The sequence below is a fragment of the Planococcus citri genome, chromosome 3, assembly GCF_950023065.1.
Source record: "Planococcus citri chromosome 3, ihPlaCitr1.1, whole genome shotgun sequence".
Classification (NCBI taxonomy): Eukaryota; Metazoa; Arthropoda; class Insecta; order Hemiptera; family Pseudococcidae; genus Planococcus; species Planococcus citri.
In genome coordinates, this window is record NC_088679.1 from 34186505 (window position 1) to 34213412 (window position 26908).

The 26908-nt window shown below is 32.9% G+C and overlaps 1 protein-coding gene across 4 annotated transcripts in view; it reads left to right on the forward strand.

The window, feature by feature from the left end:
* The window catches only part of LOC135842173 (putative exonuclease GOR), an 85369-nt gene that overhangs the window by 11646 nt on the left and 46815 nt on the right, over nt 1–26908 (forward strand). The window contains exon 1 of one of the 4 annotated variants that reach the window (XM_065359561.1): nt 19023–19245. The exons of the other annotated variants lie outside the window; for them this stretch is intronic. Coding sequence (XP_065215633.1) covers nt 19206–19245 — 40 coding nt within the window. The 5' untranslated portion in view covers nt 19023–19205. Of the gene's footprint in view, nt 1–19022; nt 19246–26908 lie in introns of those variants that run through there. 4 annotated transcript variants of the gene reach the window in all.

Here is a 26908-nt window from a genome sequence, read left to right on the forward strand (position 1 = left end):
ATGAATCTAACACCTCGAATACGAATATGAAGTCCAATTTTATGCTAACCTCAAACACAACCATATACAGTGCCTCCGCCCCCACCTAAATCATAAATGTTTTCACCAACTCTGATCAATCTTCTACAAATAATTACTCGGGTTGTTATTACTTTTAAAAGTATGTTTCGCGAAGGTTGAAAACTCGTAAAACAATGACCATCGCAAGGTTCAAACTTTAACATTCAAGTTTCGAGGTTTCCATTCGTGCCAAAATGACACCCAGCATTATGAAAATAGGTTTAGCATTTCAAATAATAAGAATTGCCGAGCTGGCTGTAGCCTGAAAGGCGATGGATGAGAGTAGAGCTAAATTGGACTTCATATTCGTGTTCGGGGTGTTCGACTCATATAGAACCGACACCAACATTCTGAAAATATCTGAACTTTCAATATAGTGAAAATTTAGTTGGGGGCAGACGCACTGGGGAGGGGTATGGATGAGGGTAGCAAAAAATTGGAATTCATATTCGTGTTCGGGGGGTTCGATTCATTTGGAAACGACACCAATATTACGAAAATAGCTGAACTTTTGATATAGTAAAAATTGAGAAGGGGGCAGAGGCGCTGGAGGGGTGCGGATAAGGGTAGCATAAGATTGGGCGTCATATTCGTGTTCGGGGGGTTCGATTCATATGGAAACGACACCTTGTTTACCAAAAACAATGATTTACACCAGAATCCATTTTTAACCCCCTCTGTTGGTTTTTTCAATTTTTGACCACGGCCCACCAAAAATTTTTTTTTGAAAAAAATATATGTTTTGTAGGAGTCAAAAATACATTTAAAAATGCTATTCACATTTTTGTGCCGAATCATGATCATTGCTAAAACGGGCAAACGAAACTAAAAAACGCCATTTTGAGGGGAAAATATGAGGGGAGGGGGTTGAAATTTTTTGTGGGGATGCCTCTTATGAATGTTTACAACATACCAAAAAATTTAAAAAATCGGTTCACATGGGGCTGAGAAAAAAATTTTTATTGTAATTTTAGAAAAGGGGGGGTTTCTCAAAAACGGGGGGTCCTGGGGGTCTGAAACTTTCGTGACGGAAGGTGCTCAAGGGTACCAACCTTCCATGCAAATATCAACCCTGAAGCTCTCGGGGGCAAATTCACCATACTTATCCACCTATAGCCTTTTTTACGAGTTACTACGTAAGTTATGTAGGTGAGATTTGTACGTAGTAGTGTATTATTGTAGAATTTAATATAGCCAACAAATTAAGTAATAAATGCAGCTCGTTTTACTCGACAAGTTCGGAAATATTTTCACGAGTAAGTGGCGCCTGATTAAAACGATTCGGTATCGTGAACATATACGTGTGAATCGCGATACACGATACAGGAAATGTTTGATGATTTCACCTTTCATTGTGAGTGAACATTAACTCAGCCATCGATTTACACGTACAATTGGTATATTTTGTTCCATTTCCCGTATAGATACGTTTAAGGAGAGTGCAAAAAAAAATGTCGAGTAATGGGAAATTCATTTTTTGATAAGTGTAATTACATCGTCATCTGTAAATTCGTCGCTTTTTTTACACTTCACAATGTCACCGCATATGCCATACAGTCTGAGCTTACCTACATGTATGAAATTTTAAAGAAAAAAAAATGAGGTCTGTTCGATTGTCTCAAATGTGCATTGTATCTATAAAGATGACAGCTGAATGGAGACATTTTTATTCCTATACGAGAATTGGTTGTTGCGGTTGTGTTTTTTAAACACAATTAATACCTTAAGAACAAGGTTATACATACTCGTAAATGAAAAATGATCGTGTACCGGAGACGGAGACGCAGACGTTCCAATGTACGAGATGGTTTTTGTTTTAAGGTCAGAAACCCACGGAAAGATTTTCGATTTTTTTTTCTTCTCCTACTAGAGGTACATACTGCATACGTTTAGTGAGCATTGAGATACGATGATGTACTCTCTCGTATACATACCGAGTTTTTAGTTACGAGTAGATTTGATTATTCTGTGATCGTTTGACCTAATGCGTTAGAACACGAGTTATTTTTAGTGCTGTAGTAACCATACGATTTTATATTTACCATACGATGATACGATACCTACTTGTGATAATTTTATCATCCAATAAGTACGAACGAGGCTTTGATGTTTCATTGACGTTCTATCGATAGGTGCTCGCAATGTCAATTGCGATTGAAATTTCGTTAATTTACCAATTGCGAAATTAATTTGGACGGAGGGCTCGAGTATTAAAATAGTTCGACGATCGTTACGCATCTTGTTTTGAATTCTTTTTAAATTATTCAGCCTAATTAATGAGTAATCGAGGTTTCTTTTTCTTTTTTTTTCCTTTCGTTATCAGAATTGGGGAATTTAACCACTCGTGACCAAAGCACATTATCTATCGATGGAAAAAAAAATCAGCCATCGTACAAAGTGTCCGGAAAGGAAGTGACCATGTTTCATAGAGTTGAAATCAAAATCTTCTGACATATTTTTAATTAACGATCTATCCTAATGTACCAAAATGTACAATAATTAAGCTCGCTTGCATTGTTTACTTTCAATTGTCATTTTTTGAGCACCTAGTATTGGTAACATAATATTTAATTCGTACTGATTTTCTCGTTTGCATCGTTGAAAGTGAAAATTATCCGTAAGAAGACTGGTTTAAAAATTGATTCAGACGTTCACGAAGGCGTCAGTGGAATTTTTTGATAGCTTTCGTATCATTTTTACTGAGATTCATTTGAATATAAAAGGGCGGAGGCAACGTGGTGCATCTAAAGGAAAATGCAAATTGTGAAATTTCAACTGATTGGATAAAAATCATGTGTGCGACTTGAATTGAACATGGAGAAATTATTACAATGTGTCAAAACCAGTTTGCATGCAAATGCAAGTTTTTTTTTGAACAATGATTACCTACATATTAAAAAGTACAGTCTGGTCAATCCTTTTAATTCCATTATCCCTTATTTAGTAAAAGTCTCGATTTTTCCTGGAATTTTCTTCCATTTTTTTGTACTTGAAGTGAGTTTACCCTTTGCCTTGAAGAGATTATTTCTTTGCATTGACCTGATAGGTAGTGAGCTATTGAGAAAAAAATTATTTTATCACTTCCTTTTAATTGTTTCATGAAAACCTCCATTTTCATCTTAATTCAGTGGGATAGATTCACTGAGAAAAATGATTTTTTGAACCCGGTATTCTTTTCTAGAAATCATGTAGTTATTACTTTGAAACTCAGTAATTCATTGAACTAGTGTGTTTCTTAGTAATCATTTTTGTGATTTACAGGACTGTGTCTTTTAAATAATGTAGTCATTTGATCAGATTTATGAATGTTTTCATCGCTGCATTTCTGAAAATTGGTACAGGGTTATTCAGAGAATATATCACATAATTCTGGTACTCAGTACATTACAATGGTAATTTTAAAACATAGAATGAAAAAGCACAGAGTCCGATAATGCTCCTGTAGTACACACTTTGATTCAGGTACTCAGTGCTGTGAATATGGTACCTACTACCTACACATTACATTCCTGGGTTCTTTATTCACAGGTTTTCTGATATCAGTGATGTGTCAGCAATTCTTCTAAATTTCTAAGTAATCTAAAAATATTGCATCATTCGATTTGGTGGTTTCCAGTAGCAGCAATACACATGCCCTGCCATTTAGTTTATAGAAGTGTAGTTTCAGAATTAAAAATATTTTAGTGTCATAACCAGAGGCAAAGATGGGAAACTTACATATCCAGGGTTGTACAAAAACGTGTTTTTTTTTGAATAAAACAAAATAAAAAAATTCTTTTTCGTTGTTTAAGACGTTTTTTTTTTTTGGTTTTAAAACAGTGTTTTTCTCTTGTTTAAAACTATGTGTTTAAAACGCGTTTTAATTACATTTAAAATGTGTTTTAAACTCAAATTTATTTGTTTTGGGTTCACCAGTCATCAATTTTCAAGATGTGACGTCATAAAATAGCCATAAGGCTAAAGAAATATTAAAAAATTGAAATCAAAACAAATAACTTGTCTCTAAAAATACAGTTTATTCAATTCCACTTCTTTTTCAGCAAGAAACTAAAAGACTATGCTTTTTTAGGAAATTGGATTTGAAAAAAAACACGTTTAAAACAACAAAAAAACTGCTTTAAACGTTTTTTTTTTAAAACACCGACCCCCCCTCATCTGTCTTGAACATGTACAACCCTGAAATAAACCATCCAAAAATGAGATTTTTTTGCTTTTTGAGCCAATTTCTTTTCAAAAAATTTTTGCTTTCATAGGAATTTCTCTTTCATTTTGATAGATGTGTAATTTATGAGCAATACAAATTTACGTTTAAAAAATTGTTTTGTTTTTCCTTAGAAAAATTCTGGGGTGGTAAAATGCTTTGAATCTGTGCAAGACTGAAGAAAAACTGTCAAAAAATTCATAACCTAAAAAATGTAAAAACAATCTTGATTTGAAAAGTTCAAATTTTAATATTTTATGCTAAACCATTTTTAAAAAATGGTAGAAATTTATAACCAACTGATGAATTTTGTGGGTATTTCTCTTTTGAAAATAAGTAGGCCTATATATTATTTTGTATTTTTGTACTTTTTTATTTCAGTAAATGTACTGTTTCAGCTGACCACATCTACTTTGCTAGTTTTTAAAACTGTGAATATGGTACTTGTAATTGGGCATTTGTTATTGTGAAATTGCAAATAGAGTCACACAGTTGCAAACAAATATATTCTTTTAATGCCCTATCCTCTACAGAGCTCTCGTGGCCATGTGGTTAGGTTTAGGTAGTTAGGATCCACAGGTCGCAGGTTCGAATCCCAGTTAGGTATAGGAATTTTAGTAGGATATGTTGGGTCTGAAAAATTCGTTGTGGTGCGTAGATGCCAAAAATGTAAGAAAAAATCAAATCTGTGAATGCCTACCCCTCTTTTTTGAATTTTGAAAATTGTATTTTTGAAATGTGCCTCTCCATGAAAAGAGAGTCATTACTGTCCTCTAGGTAGACACAATGCAATAGACCCAGTAAAATAGCAACGAATTTCTGATGGAAGGGAATCAATACATTGTTTTTGTAACCTATGTATTCCTGTATGGTAATGACTACATGAAATGAATGTTTTCTCCTTCAGTATAATGGCAACGTTTTCATACAATGATATGGTTCATCCCTGATATACTCTTAACTTCTACAGATAAATCATGTACTGATTACCTTCCTGAAATGAAAGAGTACCAGAATTTTGTCTTGTCCCAAAAAACCCGGATTTCCATGTACTGAGTCTTTTTTTTTAATGTAATGTGTCCAGGAAATTTTTTTCAGTGTTCCATTCCAATTTTTTATTGCATGTTTTACATGTATTCAATAGCAAAAAGATGAAGTTTAGTATCATCTTTAAGGCTAAATCGATTCAAAAATGATAGTAAATTGTTAAGTAAATAAGATAAATGCGTGTGTCTGTGTATTGGACATTTGAACTTGATCGGGGGAGAGAGAATGTTAATTTTTTTTTAGATATCCTATCCGAGAAATTCTGTATGCTCTTTATCAAAAGTTCAACTAAGGTGAAAAAGGTGAATATTCTTACAAATATTTTAAAAGTTATGTACATGTTTCAAATAGTTTGTTATTCTCAATAAATAATCTACGAGTTATCAATAAATGATTTATGAGGTATTAAAAAAATATTGTAGGTACTAGCTACATAATTTGTAATGTCTTTTTAATTCGTTAAGAAGTATTTTCTCGCCTTAAATTTTTTATTATTTTCGTAATGGCCTGTTCGAACAATGTTCGGTCTTTATAAACTGAGTCGAAAAATGCCTTTAGCAACTTGATTTTAATGTGGAATGGAATTGTCAGTCATCGTAAAATCATTTCTTTGATGAAATAATCAATTTTTTAATCAACAATTTGAGTTCAAAAATCGAATTCAATTTTTTAAAAATTGGAATCAAGTTTTTGATTTATTACAAAAAAATCTCAGATTTTTAAATTAGAATTCTTTTTTTGATAATATTTATAAGCTTTTGAATAATCTGATTTTTATCCTTCGATGGTTTGAAATTCGGCATTTTTTTTATTTACCGACAAAAAAGATGCTAAAGCATCATCCTAATACAATCTTGAAAATCTTTTTTTTTTTGTTTTTTGTTTAATTACAGTTTGTTTATGTTTAATGCTCGCTTATTAACCAATAATAAAATGATGGACGACGGACTAGCCAGAGCTGGCGTGATGAATGAAACTCGGACATTGGAAATGAGATGAAATTCAACCTTGACCACAATTTATTTGAATGTCAATGACTGTACTTAAACGAAAACCTTCTGCATAAGCCAAAAAGCTGTTCACCTTTGGTTATATAGTATGTGTATTCGGCTCGTCGCAGATTTGTGTAGTAGCTTATCGAGAAAGAAATATATAAAATTCTTTGAAGAGAAGGTGTATAACAACTTTTGCAATATGGAAAGATGCATGCAATCGGGATGAATGTGGTGGATCGTGTAACAGCTTGTTGTGATTCAAAACTCACATTGTGTATAACTTTCTTCTTACAGTGGATATAAGATAATCTGTAATGTCTATTTATGTGGATTATCTGTATCAGATGTGATACCTGTAATACCTTCTTACGAGAGCAATTTGCAACACAGTGTATTTAAGTAGGTATCTCTTGCATGATATGATGGATAATATTTTAACTCTTTTTTTTATTCTGGAGAAACTGGGTGAATGAATTTCGAAGATTTTTATAGTATCGAGTTACAATTTTGGACCACGTGGTCTTTTTTTCTGATCGTAATGAAACAGATAAAACTCGAACTACCCTGATGAAATCAAAGTTACCTCTTTTTGAATTTTTTGTAGATATTTATGAATTTTATTTTATTTTTTCGACCAAAAATAATTTCAAAAGTCATTATTTTACAATTTTTTGAGTTCCTAATCCTCCTAGTGATTCACTTGAAAAAAAATTTCCTGTTCATATACCTAACGTGAAAATTATCATCGAAACGAAAAGTTCGTCGTAGAATTTCTGATTTTAAATGAAAATGTATACAAAAAACCGGTTCTCAAGGTTCCTCAACGTTCTAATTCAAGTCTTCAAAAATTGAGTAAAATTTTTGGCTCACGTGTCTTTTTTTCTTGCTAAATAATGTTCTTAGAGGATACTTGGAAAACTTGAAGAAGTCTGAGAAAATCATTCTCAAAAATGCTACCCATCAAACTTTGATTTTTTCCTCTAAAAATTATCTTATACTCCATAAAATAGGAGCACAACTACATACCATGAGCTGTGGAAATTTTCAAACTTCTCATTGGAGGGGGGGGGGATGTGATCTGCAGGATCTGGTTAATGTGGCAGTATGTGGATTGTTGACTGTCATCGAAAATAATAGGGTAGATGTGAGTTTTTTTTCTCAATGACGCGATATACTCCAGAATCGATGGCTCCTACGACATTAATATTATATTATTAGCGAATTGGCACAAGATTCGAAATGAGTTTTAATTAAACAGAATGATTCTCGAAACAGTGGTGCACCACATCGTCATCGCTGCAGGATGATTTCCAAAGCCAACGGTACGTCTACGTAGATTGGTTTTAGTAACATGGACGTCAAACGATTTGCATTTCGTATTAGAAAATTTGCCTAAGCACTTGAGCTAAAGATGCATGGACGACGACGACGTGGACAAGTTAGTCAGCTTTACAGAGCGTTGGTGATGTATAACGGTAGAGGTAGGCAACGAGAAAGCAAATTGTTACCATTTCCCCAAGTCCATATGATGTGATGTTGCAATTAAAATGAGTATAGTAAGATGACATATACTCGAACGCAGCAGTGAAAGTGTTGCCGCACCTTTGCCGCATATATGTGCTTACTGCTTACTCAGATGCGAGGGAAAAAATGTCGCATTGCGTGCTGCGTCTCTCTTCGCTGGCGGGAACAAGGTCCAAAAAAAAATTACTTTTACTAACGAGCTGATTAATTAAGCATATATGTCAAAGTGGTTGTGAAGTTGCTGAACGCGTTTTCAGCAGTTACTTCTTTCAAGAGTATTGACGTAATAGTTCATGTAGTATTTGTGTTCCGCGTGCCCGCCCTCGCCTTACCTTCCTACTTTCAATACGATGTGTATTAGGTAGAAGAAGTGATTTTTACGCCCAAGGGATGAATATAAAAATTGGAGCTTATTTGTCGAAAATTATTATAACGATTTCGTCACCTTGTGCATATGTCATATAAATATCCTACTTACCTATTCATATATAGTGGAGAAGTGCGTTGCTTAGGTACACGAGTTTATTCCCAGTTTTGCTACCAATTTTCACACCATCGAGGTTTTTTCCCATTGTAATCGTCATTTCTGGAAATTAAAAAAACATAGTACGCAATGTACATGTAGTAGATAAATTTAGAATATTTTATCACGATTTTTAAAAAAAATATCCGGTCATGTTGCTATGTGCGTAGTTGATTTACGTCTGTTCGTATTTATTTACAGTGAATTGACAGTTGAGGAGATTGAGGTAAGGATGCTGGATGATGCATTTACGTGGTAATGGTGAATTGAATCATATAATATCAGAGTGAGCTTTTTGTATCATTGTGATGAAAAAATGAAATCATAAGTACCTATCTAACATGACCTACCGCTTTTTTTTCTGACGGAAATCGAATCATGTCGGATGAGAAATTTCCCAGAATTTGTATAGGTTGTGTGTAAATTATTCCTAGATTCGAAATGATTCTATATTGTATAGTTTAACATATTATGTAAAATTATGTTTGATAAAGACAAATTAATTTTAGTAATATGAGTATTATGCTTGTGATATTCTGATACCTAATAAAGATATCTTTAAAGCCTTGGAAAAATCTCAACTTTTCAAAAAATTTCATGAAGTTGAGAAGTTTGAGGAATTTTGGCTTTTTGCTCTGAAATCGTGAGAAATTTTTTTTTTTGAAATTGACAAATAAGTTTGATTATTTACTGTAATATTCTTACCAATGACCAAACAGACTGAAAAGAGAAAAAAACCATGCAAAAAAGTGAGAAAAAAATTTGAAATTTGAAAAAAAAAATTAAAAATAGTTGAAGGTTAATTTAAAAAACATTATTTTGGAATTCAAGATTGAAGATTGTATGAATCTCGTCACATTACATCAGATGAAGTAATCTGGCATTTTGAGTAGTAGAAAAAAGTTTTGTTGTTATGTAAGATTTTTAGCAAATTTGTGAGTTTTTTCAAATTCATTAAAAAAAAGTATCAACTTTATTCATTTTGTGAAAAACACCTAATCAGGTTCAATTTTCAATTAAGTTGAGCTGCCACTCATGTTTTTACTTTCAGATTATATATAAACTTTTTTAAAAATCACAAACTGTCAATGCTTTTACTCTTTTTCCCTCCTAGATTAAGTACATATACATATCTATAATTATGAAGCTCTCAGTTCATCAAAAAATTGAAGAAAGTTACAGATTTTAAAAAATTCCAGCTTTTTTTGTTACAGTCTGATTTTTTTCAAAAATTCTCGATATTCATTTTTTTTTTTTTAAATTGAGAAATTTTCATTTACCTATTCATCGGAACATTTAATTCTTTTTATTGAATGGATTTTTAAAAAAAATGTCTCTGAAATTCTCCCAAAAAGTTGTGGTTTGCACATAGTTTTAAATGATTAAACATTGATTCTGAAGGGTGCGGGACTGCTGGATCAGCTCCTATTTTTTTGAGCTTCGCTCTTTTTTCAAAGCTTCTAGAATTTTGGAAGCGTAGTTCCAGAAGCTGGTTACTTATTTTTACAGCTCCTAAGATTCAAAGAGTATAGCTCAGAATTTACTGTTTTTCTTAGCTCACTTTATGAAAATTGAACAAAATACAATTAAACGTATAACAAAAATAGAATAGCGTCAGAAGACATCTCCATCTCACCCTTTCTCTGTCCATTTTATTTTTCAAAAATGACATTTTAAATATTGTAAGAGAGTTTGAGCTAAATTAAAAATTTTAATTTTAAGCTTAGCTTTTATGCATAAGCTCACAAATTTCAAGAGCTAATCTTTGCTTTTACACTGCTGCATCATTCATCAAATTTCTTCCTCTATGGTAACACATTTTGATTTTTTTGGAAGGACACAAATTATTATCACATTCAACCTTGATCTTTTTTGAATACATACATTAAGTATCACTTTTTTCAGAAATTTTTTCATCGGTGCTCGAATCTTATTGCCATGAATTTTGATTACCTACGTTAGATCCATTCCAAAAAAAAAAAAAACTTATCCAGATAGATGGCTCGTGCCATGTGAGTAAATTTTCTAACAGATTATGTGAAATTGTAAGACGTTTACGTATTTGGTCGAATGAAAGCATTTAAATGAAAGTTGTGTGTTGCACCGACCGTGTACCGTGTTACTCGTTTTTTACGGGTATTTCTCCTTAACGCGTGAATTGCCGGTTGAGCTCTCTTTTTCTATCTCTCTCTGTCTCTCTCCCTTTCTCGCAGTGTCTTTCTATGGTCTGGCTGGAATGGTTAATTTAATTAAAAGTGTATATTCGAATTTAACTCGCATATTATGCACATTTTAGCTAATCATTACTCAACGTAATTTTTTTTTTTTCGTATTCACTAACGTATAGATAGTAGGTAAAGAAAAAAGGCATTGTAAATAGTACTCTTTTTTTCCTAATTTATTGTACAAACCATCACGTTTACTTCGGTCAGTAAAAAGTTGGAAAATTGTGGCGATTCCGTTTTACATAATAATACCATAAAAATAAACGGAGAATATACTACACATGGTGGCGTTTATTTTTTTAATCGCCATCGTTATGTCATTGTAATTTTTATATAATCATTTTTCAGTAACTTATTGTAGTATGTTCTCGTTGTGTAGTTTATTTAATGAGACGATTTGAAGGTGAATTGTGGTATTGAAGTGTTCGATATGTAATTGTTTCCAGCATTTTTAATCTTCGAAATTACACTATAGATGTTTTATTATTAGACTGAACGACTCGCCTGCAACTTGAAAGGTTTTTCGATTAAGAAGTTGGTAGGTATTATGTAGGTAGGTAGGACGGTAGGTAGTATATTCTTTCAAATGCGTTTGAAATTTTCGCTTTGCCTCGATTCTTCTTTACGTAATGGCGAATTGGAATTAGCAAGTACTATTTTCGTAAGTCTTTAATTAACCTTGTACGTACGTACTGATAAGAAAGAAGCTAATACTTCAATAACTTTTAAATACATTTATTCTTCCTAATTTACGACTCATTTATAAACGACGTCTTCTTCGCGGTGTAGTAGTTGATAAGTATAGTTACTCGGATATGTGTGCGTATTCGTATGTACTTTTTTATTAGAGGATAACACAGATGATGTACTTGAAGAGTACCTACACTAGTACTCATATGTGTGTGTATAAGATATTCCACAGTAAAACCAAAGAGAAAAAATGTGCGAATTGAAATTATTTGTGTACTCATCGCTAGAATATTATACATACCTACCTATTAGGTTTTTTTTTTTCTTAAATCGAGTAAACCAGGTTTTCTTATGTACTTCAGTTTCAAGTTGGGATAGGGAAACGGCGTAAACAAAGTGCAATGATTTATTAAAGGTCATTACTAATCGTAACATTTGAAAATCTGTTAACGACCGATGTTTTTTTTCTTATTCGACGTTGCCAACGTTATCTGTTTCTTGAAATGAATTAAACATGAGTGATGGCTATTAACAAAGTACACCTGGAAACCGCTATGATAGCTACGTTGAAATAATAACAATGTGAGAATGAACTACCGGTATAGAGACCATCATATGTATGGTTGGTTTATTTGATGTTAGTTGAATTTTCGAGTTACATGAAAGCATGGTTGAGAGAATTGAAATTATTCAATTCGACTAGAAGAGTTTACAAGGTTAGAATCTGGTTTCATCAAATTGCAAATTTTGGTGTTTATTTGAAAGAAAAAAATATGTAAGTTGAGAGTTGGGTAGAGATTGAGATGGATAACCTGTTGTATGAACTCAAAAAGATGTGAAGCTGAGATCTCGTGTGATAGAATGAATCTTATAATGTGAGGATATCTGGAGTATTCTTACAAAAATAGTTGACGATATGAAATTGTGATGATATCATTTGAAAGCTGTTTTCACCCCCAAAATTAGAGTTGTTCAGAAGAAATTATGAGAATTGAAAAAAAATTAATGTCGTTACTTCCTGAGCAAATTTTTGTTATTCGATGTACTGATAAAGTAGGAAATTGACAATTTTTTAATCGATAACCCGAATTTCTGAAAATATATTTCTTTCGATGTTATAAATGAAAAATTTCAAAATTGAACTTTCAGGGGGTTGAAATTTCCACTTTTTTTGGAAAATGTGCAATTTTTCAATTTTTTAAAAATTTACGCATTTTCATGGCGCACGGTAGAATATAAATGGCGTGTGCTCCGCTCATATTATTCTTATCATTTTAATTAATAAACAGGTAGTAATGTCAGATCGATATGATGATGAATATTTTATTAAACTATCAACTGATAATAGTTTATTTATCGAGATTTTATAAAACATTGAATGTATTTTTTTTAAAACCAATAATTAATCGAATTACCTAAACAGTTTATCTCATTCTCGTTTCATTGAATTTTTTTAAGATAAAAAATTTTCCACGATAATATCTATTACAGTGGTGTATTTTCCAACTTTTCAACTGTTTTGAAAAAATGATGAAAATTAGGTATACCGTTATGTTATTCACCCGTTGGTTGGTCGATTGTTTTAAATATTATCGAATTATTTATTAGGGAATTATAGCTCTTAGTTTGTTCATAATTTACGAAAAACGAAAAAGTAGATATAGGTATCATATATTGTCTGCAAGTTCTTTTTATTTGTCTTTTGTAGCGAGTTATAAATACGTAATTATTCCTGGTAAAGTTGTACCCAATTTTTGTTACTTTGTCGATATCGATAATACTGCTTGTTCAACGTTTTGAAAATGAAAAAAAAAAAGAAAATAAAACTCTGGCACGATGATTATTTTTCGAGCGAACTAAAATTATTAAATTTTTCACCAAAACTGGTGAATGGTTTTGGAATAATTTGTATTCTTACATAATGGAAAATTAAACGATTTTTCATCAACTTTCGTTTTCTGCTTAAAATATCAGAATTTTCCATCGTTGCCATTGTATTTTACACTGTTTTACTGTCACAAATTGATTTTACCGGTCCGTAGAAAAAATGTTTATTGCATCATTTTTCGGTGTAAAATTAAAAATTATTACCAATAAATATGATTGCCTACAAATTCGTAGAATCTACAAACGTTCCAGGAAATTCAGCAAATTGGTCAGATTTGCTCACAATTGATACATAGAAAAAGCTCGAATTCGAATGAGCCAGTTCTGCTAAAAAAAATCATATTCTCGTATCAACGCCTATAGCTGATAAACAATATTGTGTCTGCGTTAAAAAAAAATGATACACTGCTTGTAAATTATCAGGATGATGTATGAAGTACCGCAAATGGTGAAAATAGAGTGTAACGGAAGTAACAGTGTAAGTAGGTAGGTAGTAGGTAGGTAGGTACTACATACGTATTATCTACTCGTACTTACACCAATTAGAAAAACTCCTAAAGCACAGGTCTTGTGGAATTTCAATTTTAAAAGCCTTAATTTATGTGGGTAATTTTTTTGTATGAAAAAAAATGGATATTGGTATTTTTGGGGGAGGGAGTGGAGGGCAGGGTTCTTCATCTAAAAAAAAATTGTAGATAAAAGTTCGTGGTAAAATTGATTAAATTTGTGGGAAAATATTTCCAGTTCACAAAGATGCGCGTTTATTATCAAAATTTCATCGAAGAATTTACTGGAAACTGATTTCCGCGTTCTCGGGCATTTTCGACTATTCTCGTACGTCTTCGTCTACACTCGGTTATTTTCGTCCAAACTCGTCATTAATTATTCTACACTTTATCGAACCGTCGATTGGTGATTTTCTCTATATCGACTATTCGCATATTTTCGCACAGGTTCGAGTATATTCGTTTCAAATCGATGAATATCGTTCACTTTGGTCAAAGTTGGATCAATTTTTTCATTTCGCGTAGAATTTTCAAAACAAAAAAATTAATGAAATAGGTGGCCTTTCAAAGGGTTGAGTGAAAAAAATAATCGTTTGTGAAAGGAGAAGAAAATCAATAGCCGGATAACGAGGAAAAAGGAAACTTTCTTTCTGTTCATTATTTTGCAAGGTAGATTGTTTGAAGTTTATCATCAAATAAACATGTAGGCGTGAATTTGTTCGAATATTTGTGTAAACAGACAACCGCAGGCATTGTTGAATAAAAACTCTCACATTACAACGATACATAATATTTATTTTAATTTCCGAAAATTTTCCCAGAAAATAACGTACAGTGAAATTGAAATTTTATTTGAAACAACAGACATCGCCGCAATGACCTGCCTTTAAAAAAAATACTTACTCCTGTTAACGATAAAGCTCGCTCTATTCTGCTGCCGTATTCATTTCTTAATTTTTTATCATTAATTATTCGATTAATTTTCAAACAGATGATTCTTTTCAAACCTTGTACATACTCGTACAAGGCGAAAAATTCCTCGACGATTTTTTTTCTCGCATCGTGATTGTTATTTTTACTTATTATCGAATTATCAGCTTCAGAGAAACCTTTCGACCTTAATTTTTTGCGTGTCGGGTGTGTGATTTTTTTCGCTTTATATTGTGAAAATTTTCATCGATGCGATGGTTTGATGAGAGAGATTTTACGACGACGATTCAGTATTATGGTTTTCGGAGTTTTATAACTTTCTGAATTTTTTTTTGCGAAAGAAAATGTAGGTATAGGTTAGGTACAATACAGGTGGATGGAAAAGTACCTACATATAGCTTAAGAAAGCATTGTAGTTACATGTACGTAGGTACACTCGTGTCATTGTTTTTTTGAATTTTTGGCATGTTTGTGTATGATGAACTCTCGAAGTGCTGGTTTATTTATTGGCACTTGATATTATTTACCTCAACGTACGTAATATTGGATCATTCCTATGTTTAAAAAAAATTAACAATGAGGTAATTGTAAGCTTAAGCAGAATTGGGGATTTTACGATATCATATGTTAGCTTACGACAGCGAATTTTCATACGAAATCGTCTAATAATCGCGATCTCCGCGTGAAATTCTCAAGAACGAGGATCAACAGACTCCTAGCGAACTGATTAGTTGCAATTTTCGAAGAATCGCTAATTAAGAATTCATTATACGTTTCATGTTGATATGAAACAGATAGGTTCAAAACATTTCTACGATTTTGATGTACAATTTTACATATAACCAGTGTTCGCGGATTTTTACCGTCTCCTCTCCTTTCTCCTTCTCTCTTTCGAGTGAATCTGCGATCGATGTTTTGAAAAACCGACATGAAAGGATTTTTCCATGGAAAGTTTCACGATATTATGTGCTCTTTTTATCGTTGTACGCGAGTAGCTTCGTAACTCTTATCTTATCTTCGATTTGGATAAAGTATACTTTGAAAAATTATTACGTCGAGTGTTTCCAGCAGAAAATTTATGAAGAAAGTTGCTGTTGGTTTTTATGCAAATTTTGCTGGAAAAAAGTCTTGAAGTGAATTTTTAGACATCTGTCTACTGTACAAAGTAACTTGAGATACTGAACGATGAATTTTTTCAATTAATTTCCTCATTTTGATTTTTTGAGAAGAGAAGAGAAAAAACTACGATTTGTTTTTTGTTTTTCAAGTTCTGAAAATCGTGAAGAGAGAAGGTTTGAGAACATTTAAATTCAACAAAGATGGTACACTTTTTGGTGAATTTTTTTTAGGTCATCAATGTCATCAAAAAGTCATCCTTTTGACCAACATTTGAAAGTAATTACGAAAAATTAATCGAATAGTGATTGAAATTTATAAAACATTGTAAAAAAAATTGAGCAAAATATCATTTTTGAGCATTTTTGAGATATTATCTCAAAAATGCTCAGTTTTGAAAAAAAGTGCAAAAAATTACGAAAAATAGATCAAGTATCGAAATGAAATAAAAAATTGTGAAAAACATAGCATAAAGAGTGAAAAAAAACTTCAAAAAACGTGAAACTATCACAGAAAAGCCGTCCAAAAGTGAAAATTTGGTCATCAAATAGTCAAAAAACTTTGAATCTTTGAAGCTTGAAGGACTCGTAGGATGAAAGTACCTATAGTGTATACATTTTTTTTCAAAATTTCACTCGATCAAACATTAGAAATGACATTCTCAATGTACTATAACCCCCCCCCCCCCACCACCACCACCGCCTCTCATCGCTTGAGAATAATGAAAATTTGTTTTCTAAATGAATTGAGTGAAATATCTATGAATTTTTTTTTTACGTTCAAGATTTATCTAAAAATATTTCGTTGAAAATGAAGAGGCATTTTAGGTGACGCCAGTTTTCGTTAGAAATTACAGCAATTTAGTCGTTTCCGGTATCTGGTAATTTTGTAAATTTTAACAAAATGATGGAATAATTACTTTGGGTTGTTCGAAACGTGTTTAAAAAATTTTAATACAATTTTATAAAAATTATGTTGATGAAATTTGATTAGCATAATCAATATTATGAAGATGATATAATTTTCAATCTAGTGAGGACGAGTTGATTTTTTTTGTATTTTGACGTCAATAAAAACTCTACCTCGATGTGCACCCTGTTGTTTGACGTCACTTGATCGCTTTACAAGGTAGCTTGGGTAATTAGATATGCCCCACGCGTTTATGGCCGAAATTCTTTTCCATTTGAACGTATCGTCTATTCAAAAAAATATTTTTTTAATCAGGAGAAAATTTCTGATGCTGAGGATGAATGAATGTCTAGAATGAATCTTCTGCATATGTTTTCATTAATTGTCATTCATTTTAGATGTGTACATTATTTTTTTCATAAAAAATTATCTGTTTCGATTAAAATGTTTCAATTTTTTGGAAAAAATTTTTCAAAAATGGGGAATTTTTAAAAGTATTGGAAAAATTTTCAAAACTCACGATTTTTAGTAAATTTTATCATCTTCTTACCTAAGTACCTCTCTCGTTCGTGGCTTTACCCCAGCCAAAAATTACTATTTCAAAATACATAGATGTTATGAAAAAACGAAAGCCTATAGAAATGGATTTCTGTCCTATGAACTCTCTTGTCTCTTCCAGTAACTGAAATTTCGTCCTGCCAAAATTTGACTAGGTCAAATTGCGGTTGAATTTCTTCTCAATAATGAGCTGACTTATTTCTCAAATTTCATCAATTTTTCGAATTTTGCCTCGAAGAGATCCATTGTATCAGCCCTCCTCAGCCCAACTTCTCGAAAAAATGTTTTTCTACGTTCAAATTATATGATAGGAAAGAGGATTTGTGAAAACAATTGCACAATTTTGGTAATCTACTATAAGCATTGAAAGCCCCATCGCAAGGTTCCGCCTCGATCTGTCTGGTGTTTTTTGAAAATGTAAGAAAATCTTAATTACCGGTTTTATCTTGTTTGTTGTACTTTCGAGATATGCGCGGTAATCTGTCAGCATTGAAGAGCTTCGCCAACTTATCACCACTTTAAAATGTATACATGTGTGTGAGTTTAACAATGTCCCAATGTTGTATGACGAACAAAAGACAACGACTGTGTAATCCTTTCTCGAGGTAGTGTGTTGTGTACAATGTACATAGACGTAGTATATTGCATAGGTGAGGTGGAGGTACTCTACGTTGTACTAGGTAGTACCTCAACCTATACATTTTATATGTATACGATGTACTGTATAGAAATGGCGTTTCTCATTTCAATATTTTGACAAATCTTTCATACGTCACCATGTCTTCAATTAACTGGTATTCTTTTTAACGGGGCGATAAATGAACGAGTCACCTTGTATGCGATAAAAGTAGAACATAACATAGACAATAATCATACATAAGCGAGAGTATACCATAAGATAATTTATAGTGGTAGAATTTTCAATGCTTCGATTATACAATTCTTTTAATAGCCTTAGTACGCCGCTCTTTATACTATACTCCTTGTATACTCTCCGTTGTGTCTGACTCTCTGACTGATGTCTTGTGTATCCTCTGTGTGATACATAGTACGAGAGACGAGACATAGGAACAAATTAAATATCGCATATAGTACTATACACAATATACCACACGAAGCCTTATACACGTTTAATTATACAATTGGCCGAAAAAATATACAAATATTATATTTTCTCGGTTAAGGGAACACGCTGATGTGTGCGCAGAAAGTGAGGCGAGGCGGCAGGGAAGCAAAGAAAAACCGTATAGGTTAATTAAAAATAATAATAAGGCATTTATCCTTAATTAAAATTACTTGTGCGCGTTAAAAATTCAGGGCAGGTGCTAAATATATATAGGAATAATTACGCGTTCGTTCGACCTCTATTATGCAAATGATATATAGTAATTTGAAAATTATTTTAAAAAATTCTACGTCTGTTTACCTAAGTACTATAATATTATGTACTATAATGTATAGTGCATTGAATACTTACCTAGGACATTCTTATAGTGAAGTGTATTGTAAAATCTTATATTTTTATCACTTTTTTCCCCCTTTATGTCTGATGTATGATCGGTAAAGTTTTATTATTCGTAGAAGTAATTACGTATATAATGATGATGATTGATGTTAATTGAAATTAATCGATTGTGCAAATTTTGTATTGAGAATAAGATATACTTACCTACCTACCTATGTGTCGAGAGCGGAGGAAGAGAGAAACATAAAGAAATCATTCGAGCAGTATAATTAGAAAATGTATAAATGATTTAATTATCGGATGCTGCTGTAGTAATCACTACTATCTTATCTTATGATAAGAGATTTACGCGACGTAAGTTCGTACATTTTTTTTTTATACTCGGACGAGAATAAGTACGCGATGTTGTGTCGGAATTTATTGAAACTTGGGACAAATTATATTAGTGCGTTTGATATATTTGAAAATTGCTCGAATGTAAACAAATAGCTAATTTGTTCTTCGCATCGGTCAAAAAAGTTCCAGTGAAAAAGTGTTACGTAATTGGGACGAGTGTCCATGTCGTTTGGATGTCTAACACTGAAATTAATTACGGAATACTAGATAACGGTACGTACTCTCGTTGCACTTACGAACAGCTACTGTGTAGCGGTATTAGGCAAATTAGTTTCGAATTGAATGCAAATTGGACTGGTGGTCTAATAGTGGCCCAAGTTTATGTGTTTTTTTTTTTTTTGCTGAATCTTATGGCGATTGTTTGAGAAAAATATGTGTTATGGATCTCTGAATAGGTGTTCTTGGTCAGTATGTTGAATTGTATCGTGCTTGGAGGCCAGTTAAATTGACCTAGGAACAGTTTGTCTCGACAGACTCTGCCTGTGATATAATATAATACAACTGGATATCGAGTTAAACATTTTGAAAGACATGTCACCTTTCATCGTGATACTCGAAAATGTCACTTCTTTAGTCTATCGTGATTAAGATTGTAAAAAAATACAATAGAGTCAATTGGCCCGAGGGGTGAAAAGCAGGTTATTATTCTTACAACAAAGTATATTATAGAAGCTCTGAATTACAATTATTATTTATCTGATTTTTTTCATCTGGCTTGAGTCTGCCTATCAGAACACTTGAAGGTGTCACTTTTGCTGATACTTAATTGGTTAATGGTATCTACGTACGTACCTATTTTTGAATTACAGCTCCGTTTTTTTTTTAAGTATGGTTATAGGTACCTGTACCTATCGTGAGAAGGAGGTGGGGCAAAAAAATACCTTCTACGTACTTCTAATCATTTTAAAGCATTTTTTCTCTTCGTCATTGAATACTTTGCTCAACATGAGGATTTTAGCAACCTCGAAACCCTTCGTTCAATACTGAAAATTTGTCCAAATGTTGAATTTTTATTTTGAATTATGTATTCTACATATAATGTGATAATTTTCAATCAACTAACCGCTGTTTTTTTCCTGTTTTTTAGGTGAGTACAAATTATTTCCATATGAGTGAGAAAACGTGATGTGATAATAAGTAAGTCAATCGTTCTTCATAATTCATGCAGTAATTTATTGGATAGGAATTACTTACCTAAGTTTTCTTACTCGAATTAAGCTAAATGGACAAATTTCCTCCAATAGAGGGGGGAGGGGGTCAAAATGAAAAATGGTAGTGATTTTCGAGTCCAGCAAAATGTTGTAACGACGGCTCTGAACGGGAGTGGAGGGGGAGAATTGGATTAGAAAATTTCAAAACGGAAACATGCTCAGGTGAAAAAATGTATAAACGATTCGGATTGCATACACTGTATGTAAATCCTCAGTATATCGATGTTTTCAGCTTAGGAGATAAAACTCCTTCGAGGAGGGGGGGGGGTGAAATGAAAAATAGCTGTAATTTTTGAGTTCGGTGCGAAATTTTAACCCATTTTGATGGGTCACATCGATATTTTTGGATAAGTATTTCAGTACTGAAATCTTTGAGTGGGGGGGGGGGGTCACAAACCTCTTGCAAGACGTAACTTTTACGTTGTGCAAGTATTTTTTCATTGTTTTTGGCTAGTTTAAGTTGAACTTTTGATTGATCAATTCAACATACCTATTTCGAAGAATGTATTGGTTTCATGCCATACTCGGGTCAACTGAGTCTTTTTTCCTTCACAAATTGCCAAAAATCCATGAAAATCACATTTCAAGTGCAAGAAAATGCCATTATGCCAAGTGTTTCGAAAAAAAATCACTTATTTATGTATAGTATCTTTGCCGACCTCGTCCCTAAAATTATATTTTTAGGGTCCATCCTTTCAGTTGTGCAAGGTGAACATTTTGAAATTGCACTTTTCCTTTGAAAAATGCCAAAATCAACTTCTATGGCACTTTTTCGTCTATTGTGGTCTACCGAATCAACTTCCAACACCACACAAGTTAATAGAAAAGGCATCGAAAAAACACCTCTAGGCCAAATTTCTGTCGCTGAATCTCAATTTTTAACTTCTAAATTTTGAAAAATTCAAATTTTCAAAAAAAAATTATTTGAATTAAATTGAAGTAAAACGTTAAAATTGAGGTGATGCTCTACCTTTGAACTCTCAAATGGATTTGTAGTGGTTTAGAGCTGCTATAAAGTTTCGTACAATTTTTTTTGTTTTAAATAGAATTTTTTCATACAGAAAATCCAAAAATCTTCTGTGGGCTACAGAATGGCTCAAAATCAACACCAATCGATTCAGGGTAGTCTAAAATTTTTATCCTTTTCCCGAATTTGAATTTTTAGAAATTTACAAATGAAATTCATTGCTTGAAATGTGATTTTTTGAGTACGTATATTTTCTTAAATTCTTTCGATTTTCTTTTGTCCAGATGGAAATTTTTCTGTGTTTTTGAGAAATTTGAAGGAAAATATCAGTGAGTTGGTTTAAAAGATGAAATTTACGAAGCACCCATCCAGTTTTGAAAATTAATTTTCACGGGCTAAGTATATAGAGTGGATTTAATGATTCAAAGAATGGAGAAAAAGGATAGTGAGCTGGAAAATAGAAAATCAAAAAAATCATTTTTGAATTTGAGTTGTCTTTTAACTAAAAATATTGACTTATTCCTAGCCCTTTTGGATGATATTCAAATGCATTACAAACACCAGGGGAAAAAATGATTTTCTCCAGCAAAGAACTTATTCCAGAACTATACGAATCGGCCGGAATTGAGCGTAGAGCGAATCGACGACGCGATACGATGTCGCAATAATGAGGCAGCTCAGCAGACACGCCGCCGCGCCGCGCCGCGCCGTGCTCCGTTTCTGTTTCTATGTAGTAAACGGTGCAAAAATTCAAAATTTAAGGTCACTATAGTTTTCTGCTCGAACGGACACACGATGACCTGCAGTGACCGGCATATGGACTCGTTTTGATTACATTTGCGACGGCCTACCGTACTCACTACTCACTGTGTATTAATTGGCGATGAAAATGTTCACCGTTAGAATATCGGAATTTATTAGTATTACAGAGTGTGATCTAGAAATGAGTTCGGGTTTGCAGTGCTAGTGCATTATAGTCGTTAGTCGTCTTCGTCTCGCAGTAGTACGAGTATTTTGATTTTATTGACCGAGACGTGTAAGTATACCTACGTGTACGTTGTATGTAGGTACCTAGATCTGTAACTAACTTACCTACCGTTGCGTTTGGTTGTGTGAAATATAAATTGATCTGTGTATTTAGCTTATAATTATTATCCTCGTAACTTGACTCGAATCTGGTTCCGAGGTTAATATTATACATCTAAGTATTTGTATTTTTCCACGAATCGCGGCTCTTCATCAGAAGGCTTATTATTTATGGTGTTTGATTTGTCGATTCAGCCGGTACGAGTACTTTGTTTCGTACTCAGTTGTTCGTATCGATGCACATTGCACGTGGATGGGATATTCGATATAGGTGACTATCTTGGTACATTTTGATCATTTTACGAGTATAGATGATGCATTCTTCACCATTGTCTTCGATCTTTTTGGGTTGTATGAGTCTTTTATGATTTATTTTGCATTTATAATTTTAATCGCACTAGATGTAGATATTGAGGAGATTCCAGAACGACGTATCATCTTAAATTTTGCGACGTTGATAGATCTTTAAAAATAACATAACATGACTTTATTTTCAAATTATTTTGTTTGTAAATTCAGTGGTTAAAATAAACTGATTTGTTTAGAAAATGATTAAGAGTGAATATGCCATCGTAATAAATCGATTTTTGGATAAAACTGAAGGTCTGCGAGGAAAATGGCGGGAAACGTATCAGAGAGAAGAGGACGAAGAAGGAGTTGACTGTCTAAAAAATTTATTTCATCATCTGAAATTGATTTTACTGAGATTTCACCCCATTTTTATTTGTAAAAAGACGAATGAGGTATTAAAAACGAGTAATTCAAAGTCAACTTACGCATGTTTTTGACCGATAAAAACATTGTTTGTCGACTTGAATCTTGGCTATTCGAAGGCACATTAATCTTTTGTAGATATTTGTGTTCAAAATGTAGCCTATAATAATGTTCTCCTTTGACGGTCGCTGATGAGCGACTATAAATGCTCTCTCAGCACTACCCAGAGAGAAGACATTTTTTTTTTGAAATTTTTTCTATTTATCATCTCTGCTACTTTTGAGCTACAATAGAGTAATTTGTATTTGATTCATTTGTTTTTGCTTATAGGAAAGACATTAGAAATAGAAATGATAATTTTTCGAGGAATTTTACAAATCCAATGTCTGTTCGATAATTCATCATAGGGTCATAACTGTCATAAGGTATTAGTATTCACCTCAGATCCTCCAGAAAATCAAAGCAGAAGCAAGTTTCCCTCTCCCCCCTCAATGGATTTGCTAAAAATCTATTCACAATTCAAGAAGTAAATAATATGCTTGTGAACTCAAATTTTAGTACACTTCTTTTTTATGTAATTGTTTTTGGGCACCATTATCAATCAGTAATTGAAATCCTTAAATTGAAAGTTATACAGTTTCCTTCTTTTTAAAAAATGAATAATAAAACAAACACTTGAATCGCGTCTCATAACGTCCCCTTCTCAGTTCCACTCTTTCATTGTTTTTCTGAACTTCTTTTATCTACCTATTTACATGTATTTCTACACACATATATCACAATGTAAGCATCATTACAACGACGTACTTTCATTTGTCATCAACGAAATTTGCACACCAAATCGCCATAAAAAAAGACCTAAAAAATTACGAGAATTTGATAACGAAATTGACTTCAACTACAACAATGACACACGACGAGTAATTTACTTATACCTGATTTTGGTAACAATTTTGACTGTATTCCTTATAGCATGAGTAAGTAAGTGCTACATTATGTGTGGAGAGCTGTACAAACGAGGAAGTCGTCAGCGTGGTACTTGAATTACATTATGTATATGTACGTGCAGTGTTGCACAAAGTGTACCTGCACCTCCACCTCTATACCCTGTCTGTATTAGTGTCGAAGGTGTTGCGGGATTTGGCAGCTGTGTGTAGTAATGCGTGTCTTATATTTGTTAAAATTGTCGAGAATTTTTTTCTAGAGGTATTTCTTATGGCTGATTTTATTCACCAATTGATTTTTTTTTTTTTTTTTGAACATTCAGCATGAAAGGAAAACAAAAACAATTCAAGTATGAAAAATCGACTGATTTGTTTTTTTTTGTTGTTTTTTCTTCGCGAGATTGTGTATCTACTTGCATTGGTAATTTTACGATTGGTCCGGTAGAATTTTTTAGTCGTGAATTTCCAGATTCCCGCTTCTCGTCTGGCTTCTTTCTTCTTGTTTTCTTTTGTCCTTGAGCAGCATCTCTTTTGGTAGTATGTGGAAATAATTTAATGGTGTAGACTAAGAACATATCTACTCGTAGATTGGTTGATGACCGTTGAGCGATTGTTTATTTCTTGTAAAAACCCCGGTTTGAAAAATTAATGGAAAATTTTCAAGTACTACAAAAGTCGCGAATCTTTGCACAAAAAAAAACTGGCTTTGTGAGAAAATTCAACCTTCGAGTGGTTAGTTTCGGACCATGTAAAATTAATAGTGATGTAATGTAAACAAACTATAGTGAACGGGATGCAAGATCGTATGATGTAAAATGTGAAATTGAGTTGCTTATTTCAAGATGACATTTACGAGTACCTATTTTACTTTACCTACGTTATTCTTAAAGATGAAGTAAACAGATAATAATATTTTTAGTATGTTTTTAAGCGATCGTGTTGGTCATTTTTGGCCGGATTTCCTTCCTGAAAGGCAACTATTTTGATATAAGATAAGTTATTCTTATTATACATATTTTTTCAGTATTTGAAATTTATTTTATTAGGATTTCATCTCATTTCTATTTGGAGACAAGTGAGTGGGTTACAAAAGTAATACAAAAACACATGTTTGAATGATGTAAATGTTTGATCGATGAAAAGTTTTTTGTGAACTCAAATTTTGGCTATTCGAAGGCACATTAATTTTCTATAGATATTTGTGTTCAAAATATAGCCTATAATGATGTTCCCGTTGACGGTCGCTGATGAGCGAATACATGCTCTTTCAGCACTACCCACAGAGAAGACATTTTCCTGAATTTTTTCAGTGTATCATCTTCCACTCCACCTGAGCCCTGAGCTTCTGAAGAGTAATTTGTGTCTGATTTAATTCGGATTGGCTGTGAGAAGGAGAAAACAAAGACTTTAGTTCAAAACTCGTAAAGGTTACAAACGTACCTAATTCAAAAACACGTTTGATCGATGAAAAGTTTTTTGTAAACTCAAATGTTGGCTATTCGAAGGCACATTAATCTTCTATAGATATTTGTGTTCAAAATGTAGCCTATAATAATGTTCTTGTTGACGGTCGCTGATGAGCGAATAATAATGCTCTTTCAGCACTACCCACAGAGAAGACATTTTTCATTATACATGCTACGAAAATGTAGCATTTTACCCACGTTTACACACTGCGAAAATACACTTTTTCCTACTGTGATTGAAAAAATTCCTCTTTCCATCCCTAGGGATGGAAAAGAAATTCTTTTCCGTCACACTGTGATGGAAAAGAATTTACAATATATTAGTCAATGTGAATTCTTTTCCGTCACAGTGTGATGGAAAAGAATTCTTTTCCGTCACACTGTGACGGAAAAGAATTTAGAACATATAGTCAATGTAAATTCTTTTCCGTCACAGTATGATGGAAAAGAGTTTCTTTTCCATCCCTAGGGATGGAAAGAGGAATTTTTTCAATCACAGTAGGAAAAAATTTTCGCGGTGTGTAAACAGGAGTAAAATGCTATATTTTTTCGTAGCATTTATAATGAAAAATATCTTACAAGATAGTAGTCAAAAGTGAATGAATTCTTGTTTCGTGCGTTGGCTCCACTCGCCTTCGGCTCGTTCCGCCAATCTTCGCACTCGACAAGAAATCATTCACTTTCGTCTACTGTGTTGTAATATACTATTCCCGCAATTTTTTCAGTGTATCATCTTCCACTCCACCTATGCGTTCTGAGCTTCTGAAGAGTAATTTGTGTCTGATTTGATTCGGATTGGCTGAGAGAAGGAGAAAGCAAAGACTTCTGTTCAAAAGAAAACTCGTAATCAGTTTATTACCTTTGAAATTCTATGAAGAAATCAAAGAATATTTCACTTATTGGGCGGTTTTTTTTTTCTTTTTGGCCTCTTCGAAAAACAATTGAGAACTATTTTCAAAATTTAATGTTAATTATCACTTCCTAGCGTGCAATGATTGATTCTGATCAGATCCAGACATGCCATTGATCCAATTTGACTTGATATCTGACCAGATCTTGTCAGATCGAAGTTCACATCGGATTAGATCTCCTCATACAAATCCTCGACAGATCCAGTTATGATCTAATAAGGGAAACCTGATTGGATCTGACCACATCAGGTCCAGACATTCCCTGGATCTCATCAGATCAGCATTTTCATCAGATTGATCTTTTCCAACCCGATCCCTTGAGTTTTCAAAGTTCCAATTTCATGTGGGGAAAGCTGGGTTAAATTTGAATCGGTTTTCAAAATCGAATACTTTTTTTGAGTAAAATAATATGGTTTTTGTTAGGAAAATGGAGAAATTGGTATTTTGAGTTTGAAAATTTCAAAGAATTCTAGGTTGAAAATTTTCGCTTCCTCCCCCCTCCTTCTGTGACATTTTTGGCGCGCCACTGTGATTGAAAAAGCTGATAGTTCGGTAGTTTTTTCGTTCTATGGGGGGG